At 43.7% G+C, this 20,689-nt stretch overlaps 1 protein-coding gene across 2 annotated transcripts in view; it reads right to left on the bottom strand.

The window, feature by feature from the left end:
* ARMH3 (armadillo like helical domain containing 3) overlaps positions 1–20,689 on the bottom strand; it is a 124,929-nt gene that overhangs the window by 2,692 nt on the left and 101,548 nt on the right. For both annotated transcript variants that reach the window (XM_088169237.1, XM_014885945.2), the window contains exon 25: positions 5,455–5,571. In XM_088169237.1, the coding sequence (XP_088025363.1) occupies positions 5,455–5,571 (117 nt within the window). The remainder of the gene's footprint in view (positions 1–5,454; positions 5,572–20,689) is intronic.

The raw sequence follows: 20,689 nt of genomic DNA, 5'->3' as shown, positions 1-20,689 counted from the left end.
GCAAAGAGATGGGGGAAGTGAACACTCGCAGGGTGAAGCTTAAAGATCATATTTTATCAATGTCCACTGGACTGCCAGCGAGCGTTTCCTGGATTAATGTAGTGCCATGGCCTCTGTCCTGCTCCAGAACCCACAGAGCCAAAGATACAGACTGAAGGACAGAGGCCATGCCACTGTGCTGTAAACACAAATTACCACCCAGACTGGTAGAAACCCCTGGATTCAGAGCCAGCTGTGTGTACTCGAGTGCCATACCCATGCAGCTGGCTCACTCACTGTCTCTGAAGAAAAGACACCTTTATTCCTCAATGACACCACAGAGCACAAAGAAGAGCTGGGCAGCCCTGTTGACAGCAGCTTCCCTTCCCCCTTCCCTTCGTGCCTGCAGACTCATTGCCCAAATACACAGGCCCCAGACTGGGCTCAGTCTCAGCTGCACTTGGCAACGAGAAAACAAAGTCAAACATCATCTGTGTCAGCGACTGTGCAGCAGTGACAGAAAGCAAAACTGACACAAGCTCATCCAAACAACAGGATTACAGTTCCCAGAGACTCAGAGCCTGTGATAACAAGGTTGTTGCTGACCTGGTTAGTGTTTTGTGCTTTATAAAAGCACTGGGGGAAGAATTATATGGATGCATAATGAGGAATCCAACACCAGAGGCTGGAAGAGTACACATATATATATACACAGACACATACTGCCGAGGGTCCTGCTTGCTACCTTGGTGAGGAAAACACACTGAAAGAGCAGAAATGTGTAAGAGAGGGAAGAAAATCAAAACTTGAAAGGTTATCAGGGAAAGCTGTGAAACGAACCTTAGTGAGCCCCATTGCACATACCCTAATAACCCAAGCATGCCAGCAAAGATGTTTACCCTAAAAGACAAAGTATTAAAGTTTTATGGCATCTGCAGAAACCACAAACTCTCCATCAGGATGCATGGCAGAGACCCCAAGCATCTTTGTTCCCTTGGAGCACTCCTCAACTCTTTTCTTTAGGTGTCTTTTTACTTACTCCATCCTCAAATAGTTTGAGACCACACCTTGCAACATAACTACAGTTGTACCCTGTGTTAAACACCACTGCAACACTGGTTGGCACAGGGCTGTCCTGCTGCCAGGAGACAGAAGTCCCAGTGACAGGATTTGGTCCCAGTCCTACCAAGTGCTCCAATGCCAGTGATCTAGTGAGTTCTTACAAGAAGGGAAGAACATGAACAATGAGCTGTGGGGAGTTCTCTGCTCTGGGGAATATGACTGCCTGAAGAAAAGGGGCAGATGCTACAAGCAGTGTAAGCCAGTATCCTTACTCTGACGAAAAGCATTTCTGTGGGTCCCAGCAACAGAAAGTGCAAGCAGTACTGAGCTCCTGGCCTCAGGAACTGCTGCCAGGAGTCAGGCACCAGCACTAGAAGATTCCCAGCTCAGATACACATCAAGGTCTCCAAGAAGGAGTCTCTGCAAGCCTGGAAAGTGAGGCTGGAGTGGCACAATGAGAACACAGGGCTTAGCAGACATTGTAGCTATGGGGTAGAGCACAAGAAATTAATTAGCCTGATTAGTTTGCAAAGAGAAGGAGGAATAGAGCAAACACACTCCATTATGCAAAATAAGGTCAGAAAGAGAACAGTGAGTAATATTTATCTGGATCCCCAGGGATGGGGCAAGAAATACTCTGCCTAATTTAGACAAAGAAGATTTACACAGGAAAAGAGGAAATACTTTTAAAACCTATGGTCTGTGAAGCGGTGGAGGAGCTCACCTGAAGCTACTGTGGAGCTAGTTCCATTTAAAGACACCTTCAGGTTTCAAGAGAAGCTATAGACACAAACTTTGGTCAAGACCAGTCTAGATGAATGTAGATCTGCTTTAACACAAACTGGGGAGAAGAGTGGGTATGATAACACATAAAAGTGATGTTTACACAAATCCCTGCCCAGCATTTCTTCTGCTGCAAGAAATCAGGCAGCCTCAGCCAACCTGCTTAAAAGGTAAGAATAGCTCAAATAAAAGTTAAATCGAGTTATCTCCAGCACCAGGGCTCAGCACAAGGAGCCAGAGCTCATCTCCCTTTTGGAGTTGGAAGACCAGACAGTTCTGACAAGGAGGTGTCAGTCTGTAACAAGGATAAATTTTAGAAGCTTCCTGTAGTCTACCTAAGCTGCTCCATAAGGATACACCCCAGGACTCCTCCTAGCCCTTGGTGCAGTGGACAGCCCAGGCCTGGCTGCCAGCCTGGAATTTACCAGATCCCTCCAGACCGGCTTACAAAAAAGTCCTAAAACTGCAGAAATTAGGGTCAGAGCTTTAATATTCATTCTGATAGGAAGTACAAGCAGAGCACATGTTCCCTCTTGCTTCACTATGGAGTATCCTGGAGAATTAGGGCCAGAAGAACTTTTAAAATTGTTTTCTTACTATTAGTCCACAAACATTGAAGAAATGGGAAATGTGCAAAATGCTGACATCATCTGTGGAAGGACGAGAAAATGAAAGAATGGATGAAGCAAGGGCATTAACCATGGGGGGGAAACATGATTAAATTCTAGTTTTGTGTCATTAGAGCTGGAAGTGTGCAAGGTTGTACCAACACTCCTATTTCACAGCAAGTCTCATCAATTAAATCTATTCCTAATCAACAAGCAGCCCTTAAATTATTTGTACAATGAGAAGGTTTACACTGACTACTACACTTAATTAAAAGTCAAATTAATGTAATTTTCCCTGTAGAAATCAATCCCTAATCAGACTCTGTTGAGACTGATGAAACCTATCTAACTGCAAAGACAGTGAATGTTTTGGAAAGATGCTGAAATCACTTTGCACACATTCCTCCAGCTGCAATGTGAGGGTCCAAAAGCTCACATCCAAACCATTCATTCTATCAAAGCTGCATAGACCTCAAATGACATTCCTGAGGCTTCAAAGGAAAAGAAATAAAAAGTGTTAGAAAACTTCCTAACTTCCTTCCTTTAGCCCCTCAAAGGCAGCACAACATGCCAAAAAACCCAGCTGATAAAACAATCTGCACATCACCTTCCACCACAATGTGGCCGCAGGATCTCAGCCTTTGAAAACTGCTTTGTAAAGGGAATGGGAGAAGAAAGCAGATTTTTCTTTGGGATTAGCAAGACAGAGCAGCACTGAGGGAAAGCAAGAGAAGCTAAGCAGTGCATTAGCAAAGCAGGTGAAAGGAGTGAGAACAAGATTTCTAAGCATAAAGGAGCCCCCAGAATGGCTTGGGGAAGCTTCTGCTCACCTACTTAATGGGAGCAAAGAGAGATAAAAAGGCAGCTGAAAAGGAAAATGTCTCCTCGGTGTCATTCCCCACCCAAGAAGGGTTTGCTTTGATGTAAACATTTACAGATAGTGATAAGAAAACCTGGCAGAATCTGGACAATTATTTGCCAACAGATCCTATCCAGGAAGACCTGATGAGCTCAATGTGAATTCAGAAATCTGTAGTTCATCACCAGCCCTGCTTCTTTGGTACAGCCCACAAAGAGAATTGCAGCAACTTCACTCTGCCCCCTTCATAAAATCCTGCAAATCTTAGAGGTTAAATACAAAGCACTGGGTGGGGGGGTATTATCCAATATCAGACCAGCAACAGAAGCTGAAGCAAAGACTCAAAAGCTTCACAAAAAGAAAGCAAGTACCTAGTTTGAAGGGAACTATGGGAAGGACAGGGCAGATTAGGGCCTTTTTGATGAGTTGTTTGAACAATTAATAAAGCCATCAGTTACTGTGCACCTAGAGAAAAGCAGAGCGAGGAGGCCGGGAGGCCAAGTGGATTTGCTGAAGACAATCAGAACGTATCAGGTTCATTTCCCACTGTGTTGAGGGAACGGCTTAATGGAATGCAGGGGATTTTCTGTAGCTGTGAGTAAAGAACATTTAATAGGGTCCCAATTCTCAGGGCATCTAGAGATGTGGATTAAACAGATTCACAACTGGGTCAAATCAGCACATTTATACAGTAATTATTCAGCCTTTTATATGCTCTTGAGGAGAGGGTCCCAAGGGTACCTGGATGGGCAGTTTTCAGAAGGGAGTTGACGGGCTGGTTATGATAAACAGATTCTTAAATGATACAAAATTGGGATTTTGAAAAAAATAGGAAATCGGTCTAGGAAGAAAATAATTTTAGCTGAAGTGTTTTGTGGCTGTGATGATCATAGGACTGAGAATATAATTTTAATCAATTGGCATGATTGGTCTGAGCTTCTGCCAGGCCAAGTGGAAAGTGGGACATGCAGGAAGCAGAGCAGTCATGTGGCCAAGAGGAAGGAGATGCTGGCTAAGGGTGGGAGTCCTTGGGACAGAACAGATGACAACAGAAACAGGAATGTGTCTTATTTCCAGTGTACAGTAATACAAGAAGCCTATGTCACAGAAAGGCTATGGCCAAATTTTCTTGCCTGTATTCCAGGAAAGCTGTGTCAAGCTGCAGGCCAGAGAGACAAAAAGAGGCATAAGAGAACACAGAAAAATAGCACAGAAACAACTGCAAGTGGTTTTGCCCATATACTACCCCATGTCATGGCTGGAATGACCCCAAGAGAGTTAAAAGCATTCTGTAAAAGGAAACAAAACCAATTCAGGTGCCTCTTCTGGAGCAGAGCTGACAGAGGAATGCACAACAACATGCCCAAACTAAGGGAGACTCGTGATAGAGTAGGAAGGCATCAACTACTCATCAATCAGCAGGGAGAAAGTTGGGAGAAATAATCAGTTCTCAGAGTAGTGGAGAAGGCTGCCAAGGTTAGAGATCCCTCCCTTTGGTGAAGCTGTAATGATTCAAGAGTGAGGCTTCCCTCACACACCAGCCACTACAAAAACACTGCCTTCAGGCTCTCTGGAGCAGGGCAAGCAAGCTGGCTTGCTGAAGAATTATAACTACCAACCTGAATTATTTAGACTAATTTTTGTCTTTGCTCTATAATTTTTGTGGGTCTTCCTACCATCAGTCTTCTCCCCTTGCAGATGGAGACATTTCTAGGCAATGCCTTCACTTTCTTTGCTTGGGAACCCTTTTTTGTGAGTGATGGAGAAAAGCAATGAGCAAGAAGACCAAACTTCATGGTCCCCTTAACAAGAGCAAAAAAGCAAAGTTGCTGTGCGTGATTGACCCCAGGTGGGAGCAGTCAGCTCAGTCAGCTTCTCCCCATACAGATTTACCACTACAAAGCACAGCAAATTCCCATGGCAAAAGGGATAGAGACTGTCTGACCAGTGCAGGCCTAAGAAGCCTGGAGTATCCTCTCCAGCCACACAGAGAGCTCCAGGAAGCCCTCAGATCTGTCCAGGTCCTGCTCCTGCCCTCTCTTTGGAGGCAATCCAATGGAGTAATGGGACTGCTCAGCTACACCCCAAATACAACTGCCCAGGCCACAGGCAAAGGCTTTGGAAGAGGGTTGGTTGTTGCTTGCTCAGAGTCAAGGCACTTACCAGCTCTTTGAAGAAGGCAGCCTCCTTGTGCTGCTCGGAGTAGCGCTCGTACTGGTCCAGTCCGTCCTGCAGCTTCAGGGTCAGCGTGTCATAGTTGGACCTTACCACTTCCAAAACCTGCCAGAAACAGCCAAACACAGCATAGGAATCAGTATCCATGGACTCCTCAGGACACGAGGAGCAAGGAAATAGATCACAGCTTTGGCACCTGTTTTCACAACAGAGATTGCTTTAACACCCAATATTTGGCTCGTGATTAACAACATGGAGGTGGGCACTAAAGTCTTCCTGCCAAGGAACCATTCTGAAATTTACAGAATTTCTCATTTCACGAGAATGGTAGATGGCATGACAGTAGCAGCTTTCTGTCCTCAGAATTAGACATATTAATAAATCAAGCAGCTAATTACCACATGTACACCCAGATGCAATACAGAAGCACAATACAAGCACAGATTTGCCCAGCCTCACAGTCCTTCCAAGGTTAGTTTTGCCACTTCCCTCCTGGCTTGTGAATCACTATTCACAGCCTGCTAAATCACCAGCTTCTAGAGCTGCTCAGGTCAGCTTCCATACTGAGCACTGCATGTCTCTCCTGATAGGAACAAGCTTCTGACAGGCACGAAGAGAAGACCAGCCTTGATATAGACTCTGCTTTTAGAAAGACATGGAGACATGAATCCAGGTCTTTCTGCCCAGGAGATACTTTACTACTGGCCTCCACTGCAACCAAAGCAGCTTTTATTACTGCCCTACTCTGCTCCCAGTGTTGGGCTATACTTGCAAATTCATAGTTACACATCTCTGTACTACTGAACTATTCGTTTTCCTAACTAGGGAACACCAAGAGGGACTCCCACAATGATTTTTTAGCTTTAAAGCATTGCATGGACTAACATATTCCTCAAAGCATTTGTGAGATGGTTAGTGACAATAATCTTCCTACAAGGAACCATAGAGACCAACACTCCTGGGCAAACATATGCCTGAAATGATTCTCCTAAACACATGGACTTCTTTTTTAGGCTGTTGCCATTTGCTCTGAGAGCTAAACAGAGTATCAACATCTGAGTGAGGTTTGCACTACACTAACCCCTGCTTACGACAAGTTCCAGTCAGGAAGACATGTGGTAAAAGGTGCAAAGGAAGAGGACCCTGCTCCAAGGCATCACAATTCAGAGAAGATCCTAAGAGGAGCATTGCAGAGGATTGAAGACAACACTGACCAGAACAACAAGCAGTCCTTGCACTTCTCTTGTACTTCCAGCAATGTAAGCACTATTCTCAACTGCCGCTTTAGGCACCTGGCAGCTCCTGCCCTTTACAAGACTGAATCTGGTCCTTACATCTTTTTTTCTAAGAAATCTAAAGTTGCTTAGGGTTCCTTCAAAAGCTCGTTTCCCCAAACTCTCTATGTGGCAGTGGTGCAGAGAGACATTCATGCTAGGGCCTGAGGTGGCAGAAGCTTACAGGGAATCATCCAAATGAGGACTGGGGGCAAAAAAAGGGGGTCCAAAAGCAATTCCCAGGTGAGATGGTCAAGCAGCAGTCTCTGCAGCTCAACTGTCCTCCAAAACTGCAGATGCAAGCTGGGGATGGGAATAAACATTTGGACTTGAAGGTCTCAGAGGTCTTTTCTAACTGCATGGATTCTGATTCTGCAATGTTATTTAAGAACAGCTTGCTGGTGTTGCAAAGGCTCACAGCCTCCTCTCCAGTACTCATTTCCTAATGTTGTTTTGTTTGTCAGCTTCACTGGCAGAAAGAATCCCCTGCAATGACATCCATCTCCAAATTCAGCCTGCCCTTCTTGCTCCTGTGTGCAGAAGCTACAAGAAGTATTGCAGAGCCAAAAGCAATGATGAAAGAAAGCCACCGGGGCACAGGAATAACTATCCACTAGGGACAGAGTGTAATAGCAAAATGCACCTTCTTCTGAGCAATAAAAGATCTGGCAGCTTGCTCCTGTCAATCAGAGGAAGCCAAATTGACGAAGATTAATAAGCTGCAGAGGAAGAACCTGGTTTGAAAGGTGAAGAGTTGAACAGGCTTCTCCAGCAGTAATTCAAGAGCAAAGGAATTTTATTCAGGGCTACCTGACTCCCCAGGAACCTTCCCTTCAGTCTCCTTGTATTCCCACACACACAGGCATGCACAGTGCCACACAGTTTTGATCACTCAGTGGATGCACAGGTTTCTTTAGGAACAATCAGGGCTCCTCCTTGCTAGTAGAGATCTCTTCAGATACTCAAGAGAGGCATCCTCAAACTATGGTGAAGAGAAGTACACTCTGAGGGCAGCAGTGAGCTCTGTAACCAGAATCCTTTAAATCTGCCCTCTTGCATCACCTTTGAAAGGCAGCTAAGAACTCACTTTGATACTTTAGGATGAGATCAGGGAAGGAAAAAAAGGCCCCCACAGTCTCTACTCTGTTACTTATTGTAATCTCTGCAGTGAGCTTGAGATCAGCTTATCCCTTCAGCTATGTATTTCATTGGCTTCCACTCCTTATCTCCTTTAATTATGAAATAGAACTTAAAAAGAAAGGGTAAGTTAAAAATAAACAGCTTCTCCCCACTGCCTGATAATTTCCCTTTCTTGCTGCTGCTGAGAAAAAATGCTACGTGGGATCTGACATAAACCCACTCACAGATCATTTCAACTTCATACCTTGTAATGGATAGAAACTATTACTGAGATTAGGACCTGCCATCCTTGAGATGATTTCATCTGCTCTTTAAGATGCAGCTGCTAGACAGAGGACAGGTCAAAGAGCAGCAGAAGGTATTAAGAATATCTAACAGGAAGGTTTAAAAGGCATCAACTTCCTACACAGATGACAAAAATCTCACATCCTCTGTGTAACAGAAGAGTGTGTGTCAGCATCCTTTGCCCTTCTTACACATTGCTTTGACTTTTGCTCAGGAAAACTACTGCAGGAAGAACAGCCTTTTTCCTTAAACACACAAGATCTTTATCTGCACCTTTCTGTCAGATACAAAGGAATTAAGAGCAATTTAATTTTGAGGTTAAAGCATTTCTTCTTCAAAGTCTTGTCCAACCCATTCTTCTTGTAAGCGTCTTGTCTAGAAAACATGAATTCCAAGATGGTCAAGTATGAGAAGGGATTTTAAGAAGGGACTTTTAGCTGCTCTTCCAAACAGATTTTAAACAGTCATTCAGATTTTAAAAATCTCACGAGAAGCTGGAAAAATACCAGTTTTAGTGTCAGGCAAGGACAGACAAAATTGGACTGTAGATGATCTTCAAGGAGCTTGAAGTGACACCCCTCAGACTGCAAGGACAAACATGCAAAGGAAGCTTTTTTCTTTTTTTTTAATGGTTGACTGTGGAAAAAAAAAAAATCCAACCCTAATGGAGTCACAGTCTAAAAGTCTTTTGTAGGTTACCTTAGGGGGATCAGAGTCTTTAAAAAGCAATATGACGGAAGCAAGCAACTCAGGCACGGTCAATACCAGAAGAGGGAAGGCTGTTGAATTCCCTTCCTGCAGTTACCTGCACCAGCCCCAGAGGCTACATTTGCTCATTTTTTCCACTGCAACAAACCAGAACTCAGTGGAGCTGCACCACTGTAATTTAAAAGTAATCTGCCATCAAATTGACCCTCTGCCCCACCACTCACTCACTGCTTTCCAGAAGTTCCAGAGAACACGTCCTCAAACCTGCACTAGCTTTTCAAGAGCTGCTCTGAACAGCAAGTGCTTTCTCTGGCATCCAGATTTCAGCTTTCTCCTGCAGCTACAACTGCCCATGCCCCATAAAACTCTCCTTCCCCAGTTAACACCAATAACTTGTGAGCAGAGGCAACCCCTTAGGAACATGGCAGAAGGGCTGGCTTCCAAAGGAGGGACTGATGCGTGGCTCAGCTCTCTGCAGCATCCCACCCATGCCATGCCAGGTCACTGCACCCAGAGGAACAGGATTATTTCACAGTTCGTGGCTCCTTACTTTGCTCCATCCACCAGCTCATCACTAACTTGCAAACTGGATGGACAGTCTTGTTGACTGGGTCAGTGGCCTGTTGTGAACAGGAGCTCCCAGAAGAAATTGCCCCTGCCCTGAAATTTTAAGCATTCAAAACAGACCATCATTTTGCTGTGCTAGTCACTACGCACTGACTTCTTCCTTACTGCACCAGAGCTGCTCCCTCTGACTGATCCTCAGCAAGAGCCAACATACTGCACTCCCCCAGGACAGACCAGTCCTCCTGGAAGATCCTGTCCTGGGGAAACACAGGGATTACACGCAGCAGTCTCCTATCCCCACTGTGCCCAGGAGAGCACTGCTACTGTTAGCAGCAAAGCCACAGGGGGAGCTGCACCAGCAGTAAAACCTAATGGGCAACATGCAGCTCTAGGGCCCATCTATCTGGCAGACGTCATTTGCTTCATTGCTTAGTAACTTTTTAACCTGCAGAATCTTTCATCATCTGCATCTGCAGTCTCTGCCTTACTGGAACATAAAATTAGAGAGCACCAGCAATTCACAGCACCCAGCAAAGGACCTGGTGGTGGGTAGGTTCCAGGAAGCATGCACAGGTAATGACAGAAAAATGAAAGGAAAAACAGAAACAAGAACAAATCAAGGTCTCTACACTGCCTTTTTAATCAGCATAGGAAAGCACAAGAATGCAATCAGTCAGCATTACCAGTGCCTCACTAAAGCCTCTCTGTGCCCCTAAGACAGTCATTAACTACCATGACACAGAAGAAGCTGGAACAGCACTGATTGAATGATCTCACATCAAGCAAAACGCCACCCCAACAATGCCCAGGTTAAAATGCACTTGCCCCCTCACCAACTCCCTGCTGCTCACACGGCTGCCATGGGGGAGGGTTTCCAGGTCAGGACCAGTAAGTGCCCACAGGACAAAAAAGCCAGGGGCTCTGTCCCATCTGCTCCATGCCAGAGGACGGAGCAGCCAGTCTATGGGACATGTAATGCCAACCTCTCATCAGCACTACTGCACAACAGGATAGAAGCCAAACATGCCTTCTGTCCACCCTGCAGAGGTGGTGGAGTGCTTGTCACTGCCTGTGTACCACACCCACAGGGAATTTGGCAGTCCCATCTCCCAAACCTAGTCAAAGTGCAAAACACCACAAGCAAACTCAGCAGTCCATACCCCGAGCTCAGAGGATGGAGGCTGTAGGAAGAGACACTAGGGTTTTCCTATTCCAGTAGAAATGTGCATTTTACATTGCAGTCTTCAAACTGGCTTGTTTATTCTAGTTTTAGTACAAATCTTCCCCTTTTTCTCCGTCCTTAATCTCTACAACAACTCACAGTCCCTGAATGTTTCTCCTCATGAACTCAACTGAATAGCGACATTTCTCATTGTAATGAAAAGCTGCTGACACCTGGACTACAAAGAGGCTATTGCCTCTCCATAATAAAGTGCTGGATAATTGACATCAATTTTACAGTAGTAACTTCTAATTAATATGGAAAACGATTTTTTTTCCAAGTGCCATCACACTTCTCACAGAGCAACTTTAAAGTTGCTGATGCAGGCTGGAGTCTTTGTTGAAATTAATCCCCAGAAGCACCACAGACAAAGAACATAACTAAATAATTAGAAGTTAAATAAAAACACACACACACAGCTGCCACATTTCCCAACAGACTCTGCCCAAACCTCAGCTGCACTCATCTCCTTCTCCCTTTCCTCTTTGTCTGCAGAAGCCAAGTTCAGAGAGGCTCCACTAAAGCTGCCAATGCTACACACACATGCTGGAAGCAGCTGCCTTTCTGGCTTCCAGGAAAGCATCCATCCAGGACTAGCAGCAGCACAGAGCTTTTGTCTGACCCAACACTACCTTACCTTTGCAGCTATCCTGGAGTTAAATGCAGTACTGATGCCTTAGCACCATTCCTCACCCCCGCACTGATCAAGCCATGACTATTAATTCCATGTTCACGAATGCTAAGACAAAGAGGAGGAGGATGTTGCTATGATAGTTTCACAACTCAGATTCCCAAGACATGCTGCATGTACAGCACATTTCTATGGATCTAGAGGATGTGGAGTGGGTCTGATGGGAAAGACAAAGATGTGGGCTGCAGATTCAAGTGCAACCATGCCACATGTGTAAGACCCACAGCACATTGCTAATTCTGCTCTGGTGCCCCAGATCTTCTGCATCCAGCAGCTGCAGCTTGTACTACATGCAGTGATAGACCCATGGCCCTCTCATGCTCTGGGCTGAGAGCACGAGCCTGTAAGACAGTCCCCCACCAGCTCACACATCTGTCATTCCCAGAGTAGAGGGCATCATCTTTTCTGCCCTGAGTCCAGGAAAAATTGCTGGAAGAAGGGTATTTTTTCAATAGTAAAAACTTGAGCCAGACCAAAAGATAAAGGGCAAATTTCTCCTCTGAGGTATAAAACAGGATGCCACTGACGTGGCATGCACCAACACTGCTGGGCAGTAAGACTGTAACAGCCTGCAGAGGTGGGCGCAGCTGCCCACGGGCTCCAGGGTAACAATGAGACATGAGCACATGCTCCAGTCCTGCTGTGGAGAATCCAAAGCTGATGGAACTCATGGGAGTCTTGTTCAGTGTCTGGAGCTGGACACGTGGACAAAGTTGAGCAGCACATAGCAAACGTGAGTGAGCCAGGAAATAGAGAGAGGAGGTGCCTTACTCTGCTCTCCACTGCTAAGGTTGGTGCAGGGACCCCTGCACACAGTTCCCATTTACTCTGACACTTGTTAGTTTGTGTTTGCCAATCTCCCTCTGCTCAGCTCACTGAGCATAGCCAGGACACAGCTTCCTGGAGTTTGGAAGTGAACTGTCTCTGCCTACTAGTTTGTCCTTTGTTCCTGCCAGTCACTTCTCGCAGTCCTGCTGTTTTCAGTCAACTGCTCTGTGCCCAGCCAAACATAAGTCTAACTTTCCATGTCCCGAATCCTTCCTGAGGATTGCTTTTATACATCTGCACTTGAATGGTATCAAAATCCAGGCCTCATCACTTCTCTACAGAAGGCAAAAGGTTTTGATCGTACATAAAAGATTATCATTATTATTATTTTACTTAGCAACATCAAGGAGGGACATTTCACACCCCCTTTTCTCACCTCAGCATAGAGCCAGTCTGTGAGGCTCAGATGAAATATAGCAGCTCAGATGTTTGTTCAGTGATCTCACAGGGATCTGTGATCTTTAAAGAAACAAGCCTACAAAGGCAACACTTTCTATCCATGGAGTGTGAGGGTTTGGTTACAGACTTTCTCCTCTGCCCACAGGTGCGTCTTCTAAAGATAAATAATTTATAATCTCACTCAGAAAATTACTGTTGTTCTCTGAACTCTGCTAGCAGAAATGGCATCCTATTTTGGGACAAGAGTTATCTGCTTCAGAAATGCTTTAAATGCACAATCCATTAGAAGCCTTAGGTGTTCAACTTTATGTAACGGTGGTAAAAACCACAGTAATCCAACCAATCTGGGAATCACTCAGCTTTCGAAACATTTTAAAGCCAAAACTGTAACCCAGCTGCACCAAGAAGCAAGTACAAAGGTACAAAACAGTGCCCATTCCAAGTCCCCATTGGACAGGCATTCCCAACCATCAACAGCTACTTTAAGCAGTAAGGCTGCAAACAAGGACAAAGGCAAGTAACAAGGGAGACATGGTCTCTATGTGCACAGCTTGCAAGGCACTTAATTTGTAAGAGGTATAGACAAGGAGAACAGATTAATGTGGTGATAACCCTGGACATTCCAGCAGCCATCACTAGGACTAGGCAGTGCTACAATACCTTCTGAGCTCCAGCTGTCAGGTACATGAAAGTCTGCCCACTTACCAGAAAGCCATGCCAGGTATGCTTTTGCTGCAGAGTAATTTCAAGAAGTCATGTCTATACACAGACTCCACAACTCTCACATGTGTTAAATGCACTTTGCTTAATTCATTCAGGTTTGGAGCACATGGAGCAAAAAATGCATGTAGCCTCACACTGCTTTTTCTCAAGACCAATCCACCTTTCCCACCTTTCCCAGTTTCAAAGATGGTCAGTGGGTTCATGCTAATCTGCATATCCCACTTGGCACAAAGAACCTGCTATTCTCTCTGGGACTGGGTGCTCTTTCCCAGACTGCAGGGACAGGTTCTCCAGGGAAAACAAAGGAGGCAACTCTGTAGCATTCAGGGAAGAAAAACAGGTTCAGTGGCTTCTGCCAAGGGAACGAACATCCATATACTGCATAACGCTGGCATTTTCAAAACCCAGGCAGAGAAAAAGAAGTCAAAGATCCTGAAAAAAATTATCTTAAAAATTATCAGTTAATAAAATAAGCCGTGTCCAGAGCAGACATGTAGATCTGGAAGGGGAGATACACCAGAAACCAAATGAGGCCCACTAAGCTTGCCTGTTTTTAGAAATTTTGTTGAGAAAGGCAGGCACCATTAAGAAAGGCCAGGATGATGGCAGGAGCATAAAACCCTGAGATAGATAGATTTGCTATTTTGGAGTTACAGCCCATTTTGGAGTTGTGAACCCTTATCTCCAGCTGGTGGCATTTATGAAAACATTTCTCACTGCTAGGTACGTAAGAGCACTTGCAATTCTGCCAAGGCTCAAAATGCACTGCAGATAGCAATGGACTGGACTGTTAACTTTTTTATTTCCCCTTTGTGCTTACAATTAACTTAAGTGCTGAAATGTGATGGGCTATTCCAGGAGAAGCTTTTTATCTACCAGCTGCATTCTCACAGAGCAGTAAATCAACTGCTGTCACCAAAACATCACACAAGAGGACAAGAGCGTCCTTATGCTGTTATCATTCATGTTACCCGTTCAGCCTAAGTGGCTAACCAGCATTCAGCAAATGAATGCTGTGATTTGTGTGCAACCTTTGGTGCAACTCAGTATTTACAGAAGACCTTGCCCTCCTGAACACCGAGGAAAAAAAATAGTCAGCAGAAGCTCTTCAGCACCATTTAATTGACCAAAGCAAGACCAGTAACCTTGGTCCCAAAAACAAGATGAAAGAGTTTTAAGTGGTGAACTGCTGCTCCAGCTGAACTGAGAAACCAAGACATACACAGTTACTACAGAAATCAAAGACAGATATAAGAACCTTAAAAATGATAGCTGAAGATTTTAAGAAAAGGTTTGAAATAAAATCTTTGTAGGACCAGTAGCCAGAAAGCATCCTGGCAAATGCTGAAACTCAAATACACAGCTTTCAGCTGAGATTGCCTTGATGAAATGACAACAGGATGCCTGATGTACACCAGAGGAAACTCATTCCCAGTAAAGAAATTCAAATTTGCCCAGAAGACAGTTAGCTCAGGAATAAGGCTGTCTAGAGAAAAGATTAGGCAGGATATGCAACAAAGCTCTTTCTGTTCAATCAAACCCAGACAGAAGTAAGTGCACTGCTCCAGTTCGAAGAAACCAAAATCTAATTGTGCCCAAAGAAAAAACAATGGGGAGGCTTATTCTGGTTATGGTCTAATCAAACACCTGCAGTCACATGAGGCTTCTGGAACTTCATCACCTGGTCAGCTTCACAGAAATCAGCAGAGGATCCAAGAGAGCTTGTGCCCCTCACACAGCCACCATGGACTTCTCTGGGATTTGGGATATGATGATTGCAGACTAACATAGAAATAAAACCAAATCAAAACTCACCAGGACTCTGACTTGAAGATCAAGACAAGTGAAAGGAGAACACAGGCACTACAAAAAGCTAGGGAGCTTGGCATGCATTTTAATTTTCTTTTTTGATCTTTTACAGCAACTAGCAACCCAATGGCCCTTATGAATGTACAGCCCTAGGTCTGACGCTTGCTGAGAAAAAGTGGATGCTAATCTAGCTCATGACTTTTTTTTTAATGATCATAAATCTTTTTAAACTTGGTTTGCACAGCATGAATAAATTTAATTAAAGGAAGCAGCAAAACTAAATACCAATATGCCGAAAAGCTGGCCACAAACCAAGTGGATGCTTGTATTTAAAGTAAGTCAAATCAATATAGGACATGCTAGAGAAAACCAGCTAGGGCTGGAGAAGGAAGGTATACATTTAGAGGGGCAGACATTAGAAAGATCAGTTCCCTAGCTCCTACTTACATTTCAGTAATTAGTGGAAGTGATAAAAGGCAGTCATTCAATGGCCTGAGGAGATGCAATGAAACCAAGAAAGAGGAAACACTAATCTCACCTGCCTGACTTCATGAGGAAAATGAACTGAAGTCTGTTCTCAGGGAAAATAAAAACTTTTGAATACAAGCAAGAAGTCTGGATAGCCAAGAAACCCATTGAGCAAACAGCTGTTTAATTATTTCCACTATTTTGCAGTTCTTCAGGATGTTTTATGAACTAAGGGCACTGGAATCAATACACAAGATTTAAAACATGGGTTATCAAAGACTTACACAGTGACAACACAATTTTTCTTCTTTATTTTTGTATTCTCTCTAATAATTTCTAATTCTCTATTTGTCTTTATGACTACTGTTGAGTCTTGAGCCAACATTTCCAGGCTTATCACAGTGACTCCAGGAGTCCTTTCCAGCATGACACAATCTAGTAGACTTAAAACTACAGTTTAATGATTCTGAGAGACTTAAAATCCAGTCTGCAAAAATGCCTTCTAAAGATAGAGTCCAAAAGAAATAGAAGCTCTGTAGTCAATTGGTTAGCTACAAATAGCTAGAAAGACTGTAGTAGCAGTATGCTAAGATAGCAATAAGGAAAGGTGGGCAGTGCTTGGAAGTTTGTGTGACTCAACCCATATAAAAGTTCTAGCTCTTAAGGCTTTTGCAAATCTGGAGCTGGAACAGACAGCTATAAGCTGCTGGATGATCCTTACAGACAGAAAATCCTATAGTGAAAAGAAAATTTCAGCTGCAAAATGTCTGCTCTAAGGCTGCAGTCCCAAAAGTTGTTTAAGTCAAAGTTCAGGTCACCTAGCCTGCAATCCAGAGTCTGGAGTTCTTCCTTCAAAGGCATTCACTGCAGAAATAAGACATTCTAGTGTGCAAGTAAGAAGTCTTTTTGTTCTAAACACAAGTACCAAGGGTGCTGGGGACCAGGTAGCACTGCCACCAGGAGGGACAAAGAAGGTAAAGGAGGAGTAGAGATGACTAAAATATTGAGAATGCAGCTGTGCAAGTTCGGTTTCTAAGAATTACAGCAGTTATGAAATTCCTACCAAGACAACAGGATCATATCAAATCTGTCCCAACTAAGTGACTCCTCACAAACCCCAGACACACTTTAGGATCTTAGACTAATCTGCATTGCATATCAGAGGAAAAGGAATGGATGAGGGCAGAAAAAAGGAAACCAAATAATTTCTGATGTGCTGAAGGAGTGAATGTTAACATTTTAATTTGTTGAATTATTCCCTTTTGTGCTGTTGGAATGTGTCATTCTTTTGAAACTCCATCTGGGCAATGACCAGAACTGAAACAGAACGGGACCATTCATGCTTGGAAGCATCCATGGCCAACATAGAAAACGTTTTCTGCCTGCAAAACCAGAACTGCTTAAACTTGACTGCTAAGTTAATTTAAAAGGACCATTGAAAACAGCTATTGGGACAGATGGAAATGCAGAGGCTACTATCCAAGATAATCACTAGCAAGGGCAGGCCTGATAGAGATGCTGAATGCTGTAGGCTGAGACACGTTTTGACTGAAATGGAGATGTGCTGGAAAGCTGACCAGCAGACAGCGAGCAAGGTGAAGCTGAGTAGGAACAGAGATTTGGGCATGGACCACACACGGAAAACAGCTCAGATATTTCTGAGAAATCAAACTGTCTGCTGCTTTTTTCTGTCCTTCTCAGAGAAAGACATCCATGTGCAATCTCTGGAATAAACACAGAGGCACCCAAGGTTGCTGACACTCATTTGTTTCTAGTCCTTGCTCCCTATACATGACAGAAACTATCAGAGCCCAAGATAATAGCTGTGCCTCTGAGGAAGTATTCCTGGCATGGTTAAATGGCATCTTGCAATCAAAACATATTTGGAGAACAAAAAGGCCTTGTAAGCCTTGGAACACAGTGTTTATCCCATAAACATTTCTTCCACTTATGTCCTTAAAATATCAGACCTACCACCCCTTCAGTACCCAGCACTCTCATGATTCATATGCTCCCAGCAACAACCCCAAACACTACAGGAGAGAACTCTCTTCAGAATTAGTAGCTGAGAAAGACTGAAAAGAGGCATCTTAGCTCTATAACAGCAAGCTTTTATCTCCACGGACATTCAGATGCTGGATGAGCAGGAAGGATATGACACAAAGGTGAGGTTTATTGCTGACAGTCCAGATAACAATACAGTGTTAGCTGTATACCCACCAGTGACAATCAAGGAAAAGGTGACTTGTGCTGGCACCTGTTCTTTCCAAAGGATGAGGAGAACAAAAGAACACAACCTATGCTTCCTTTCCAAAGCACTTTATCTGTTGACTCCTCAAGCTGAGCTGATCAGCAAGTTGAGCAGCAAGCTGGAGAATTACGTGTCCACAATGGCTGCCCTCTGAATCAAAAACATGCACCCTTTGTTGTCACAGCTCTAAACAGAACCTGCTGGCTATAGAGATGGGATACACTGAAAGCTTAAGTAAAGATCATGCCACTGTCCTGGGGATATGAAGCTGATCACCAGTGCTTCTGCTTTCTATATATTTCTCTTTTGCCATATTCTATGGATCAGTACCTGCAAGATCTGTGATGGAAATATCATCTCCACTGTAATTTCTGCAGTGCTTGGAGGACACCATTGTTTTACAGCCTAAAAAAATCCCTGTGTGAGGATTTAATGCTCCCAAGTGCCTCTTGGACATCAAACATTTTTGAAACGAAAAGCTCTGATGAGTTTTTGAATAAAGCTCAGGGAAGCCACTTGCTCAGTATTTCTTATGAGAAAAAGGTAGCTCTGACCTGGTAGAATAAAAACTATTGAGAAGGAGGAAGAGGAGGAGAAGAAGAAAGAAAGTCCATACAGTCCACATTGCCTGCAAGCAAAGAAATGAGATTTGATTTACTCTGTGATCTTGAGGTGTACTCAATTCAAGCTTGAATTTCCACTGCATCAATTCAGCTTGGCTGAACAATGTCCCCATTAGAGACTGTCCAAAGCAACAAAAGATGATCCACAAATGATCTCTGAAAAAGGTTCAAAGCCTTGGTGAGGTGGTTTTTCAGTCTATTTTTGCATGAGCAACCCATAAACTCATGTCTTCCCAGAAGTTAGAAGAGGACAATATAAAGAAAGCAATTAGATACAGTGCATACACAAGTCCTTATTGTTGCCAATTAATCAATTTATTTATTTAGTTCACCGGTTTAATTTCCTCTTCCTACACCACAGAGAACAACTCTGGGTCTGTTTTCTATGAGTCAAAGGGATTAGATGACAAGCTGAAATCACTCACTAAAAGGACTTGAGGGCTTCAGTTCAGGGATTAATAACTCAGCAGCTTTTTCTCCAGATTTTAAAACCTTTAATTTGTACTGCATCAGCTGGTAGTTTTATTTGCACAACTATTTTTGTTTAAATGGGAATCAAACCCTGCTCTTCCCAAAATGCTGCTGCATTGCCCTCTTGGTATTATGCTCACATCCAAATTTTTGACTATACGTAAAGCAGATTTCATGCTTGCTTAGCAAATTTCTTAAGAAACTGCACCTTATACTAATAGACAAGTTCAAATTTTACTTGGCTTTTCCTGACTAACCAGACATATCAGCTGAGCAGTCCCCTCAGGAATTCGACACCAATAGAAGGCTTGAGTGGAAGCTTTGGACCTGGTCTCTCTGTGTCTTCAACTCAGTCTCACATTTCAGAGAAGCTCTACAAAATGTTTGCCTGCATTTGACCACATAGTAACACACCTTTAAGGATAAAGTAGAGGGATCCTTTCTCACCCTTAGCTAACACAGACTAAATTGGTACCACACTCACCCTGCTAGGAAAGCCAGTGTCAGAAGCTAAAGGGGGTCACATTTTTAATTACCCTGTACAGACTCTTGATCTTACAGTTCTAAGTATCATTTGCTAAAGGGAATTGCAGTGAAATTATGCTATAACTTAACCTCAACACTTCTATCATCTTAGACTGCATGAATAAAACACAGAAGCAAGTCTGCAGGTTGAAATATTCAGGTACTTTAAAGGTCTGGGGTTTCTTGTAGACTGAACTGGCCTGACTCAGCAAAGACTAAATTTCTTCCATATGCCTTTTTAAGGCCTGACTTGTGACTGAGCCTAGAGCTTTTATTTGGTGTATTTTCATAAACTGCAATAAGCAGAGCTGTTCACTTTGTTTACTGCTTCTAGACAACAACTGCCATCTACAATCAACTCAGAGAGGACAGCAGGGCAGGGCTGGCAGCAGCCACAGGATGCAGCACAGCAGCAAGTGACAGTTGTGCATTAGGAAAGGTGCCATCATTTTTCCTTCTCAGCTCTCTAAAACATGTGAAAGGCACTGACAGGCTACCCAAGGCACACAAAGGCTACAAAAAATTATGTCCCTAGTGTCCTGTTAAGGCCCAATCCTAAAATGACTACCAAGGCTTTAGGAACCGACTCTACTCTCCCAGACACAAGTCTCCAAAACTGATACCAGAAAGAATTCAAACATCACAAGAACTGCAGAACCAAGAGAAGCAAAAAAGCAATTAAGTGACCTACTTTATATTCTGTTATCACATGTTGAAGAGACCAAATCACAAAATGCCAGAAAGGCACATGTAAAGGAATCCTCTCAAATGCGTGCATTGTCAGCAGTGTGACGGTGCACAGCCACCCACAGAAAAAACAAGGGCAGGGAAAAAGCTCCAGTCAAATACTGTGCCAGAACAACAGTTCAGTACCCAGAGAGAAGGGAACATATAGTAGGAGCTATAGAGAACATAAGAAGCCTGAGATCTGAAATGCCACTTGCCCTTATCCCAACATGCTCATTAGAGGCTCTGCCAGGGAGGGACACTGAGCATCAGAACAACCCGATGGCCTTTTCCAAGAGAAAGTGACAGGGAACAGCTGCCTTAAACATTCTGTGGCTATTTCTTCAGCATCTGTTCTTGACTCAGTTGCAAGTGGCAGGGCAGAACAATGTGCAGCAGTTTGTAAACACCCAGGTACAACCCTGTAAGGTGACTGCAGAGGGTTAACAGCCCAGAGTCTGGACTAACCTTTTCAATAACAACGATGTTAAGCACTGAAAAGTAAGGGGCTCA

The sequence above is a fragment of the Sturnus vulgaris genome, chromosome 8 (assembly GCF_052056855.1).
Source record: "Sturnus vulgaris isolate bStuVul1 chromosome 8, bStuVul1.hap1, whole genome shotgun sequence".
NCBI classification, from domain to species: domain Eukaryota; kingdom Metazoa; phylum Chordata; class Aves; order Passeriformes; family Sturnidae; genus Sturnus; species Sturnus vulgaris.
The sequence above is the reverse complement of the archived record's forward strand: the minus strand, read 5'-3'. Positions and strand labels throughout refer to the sequence as shown.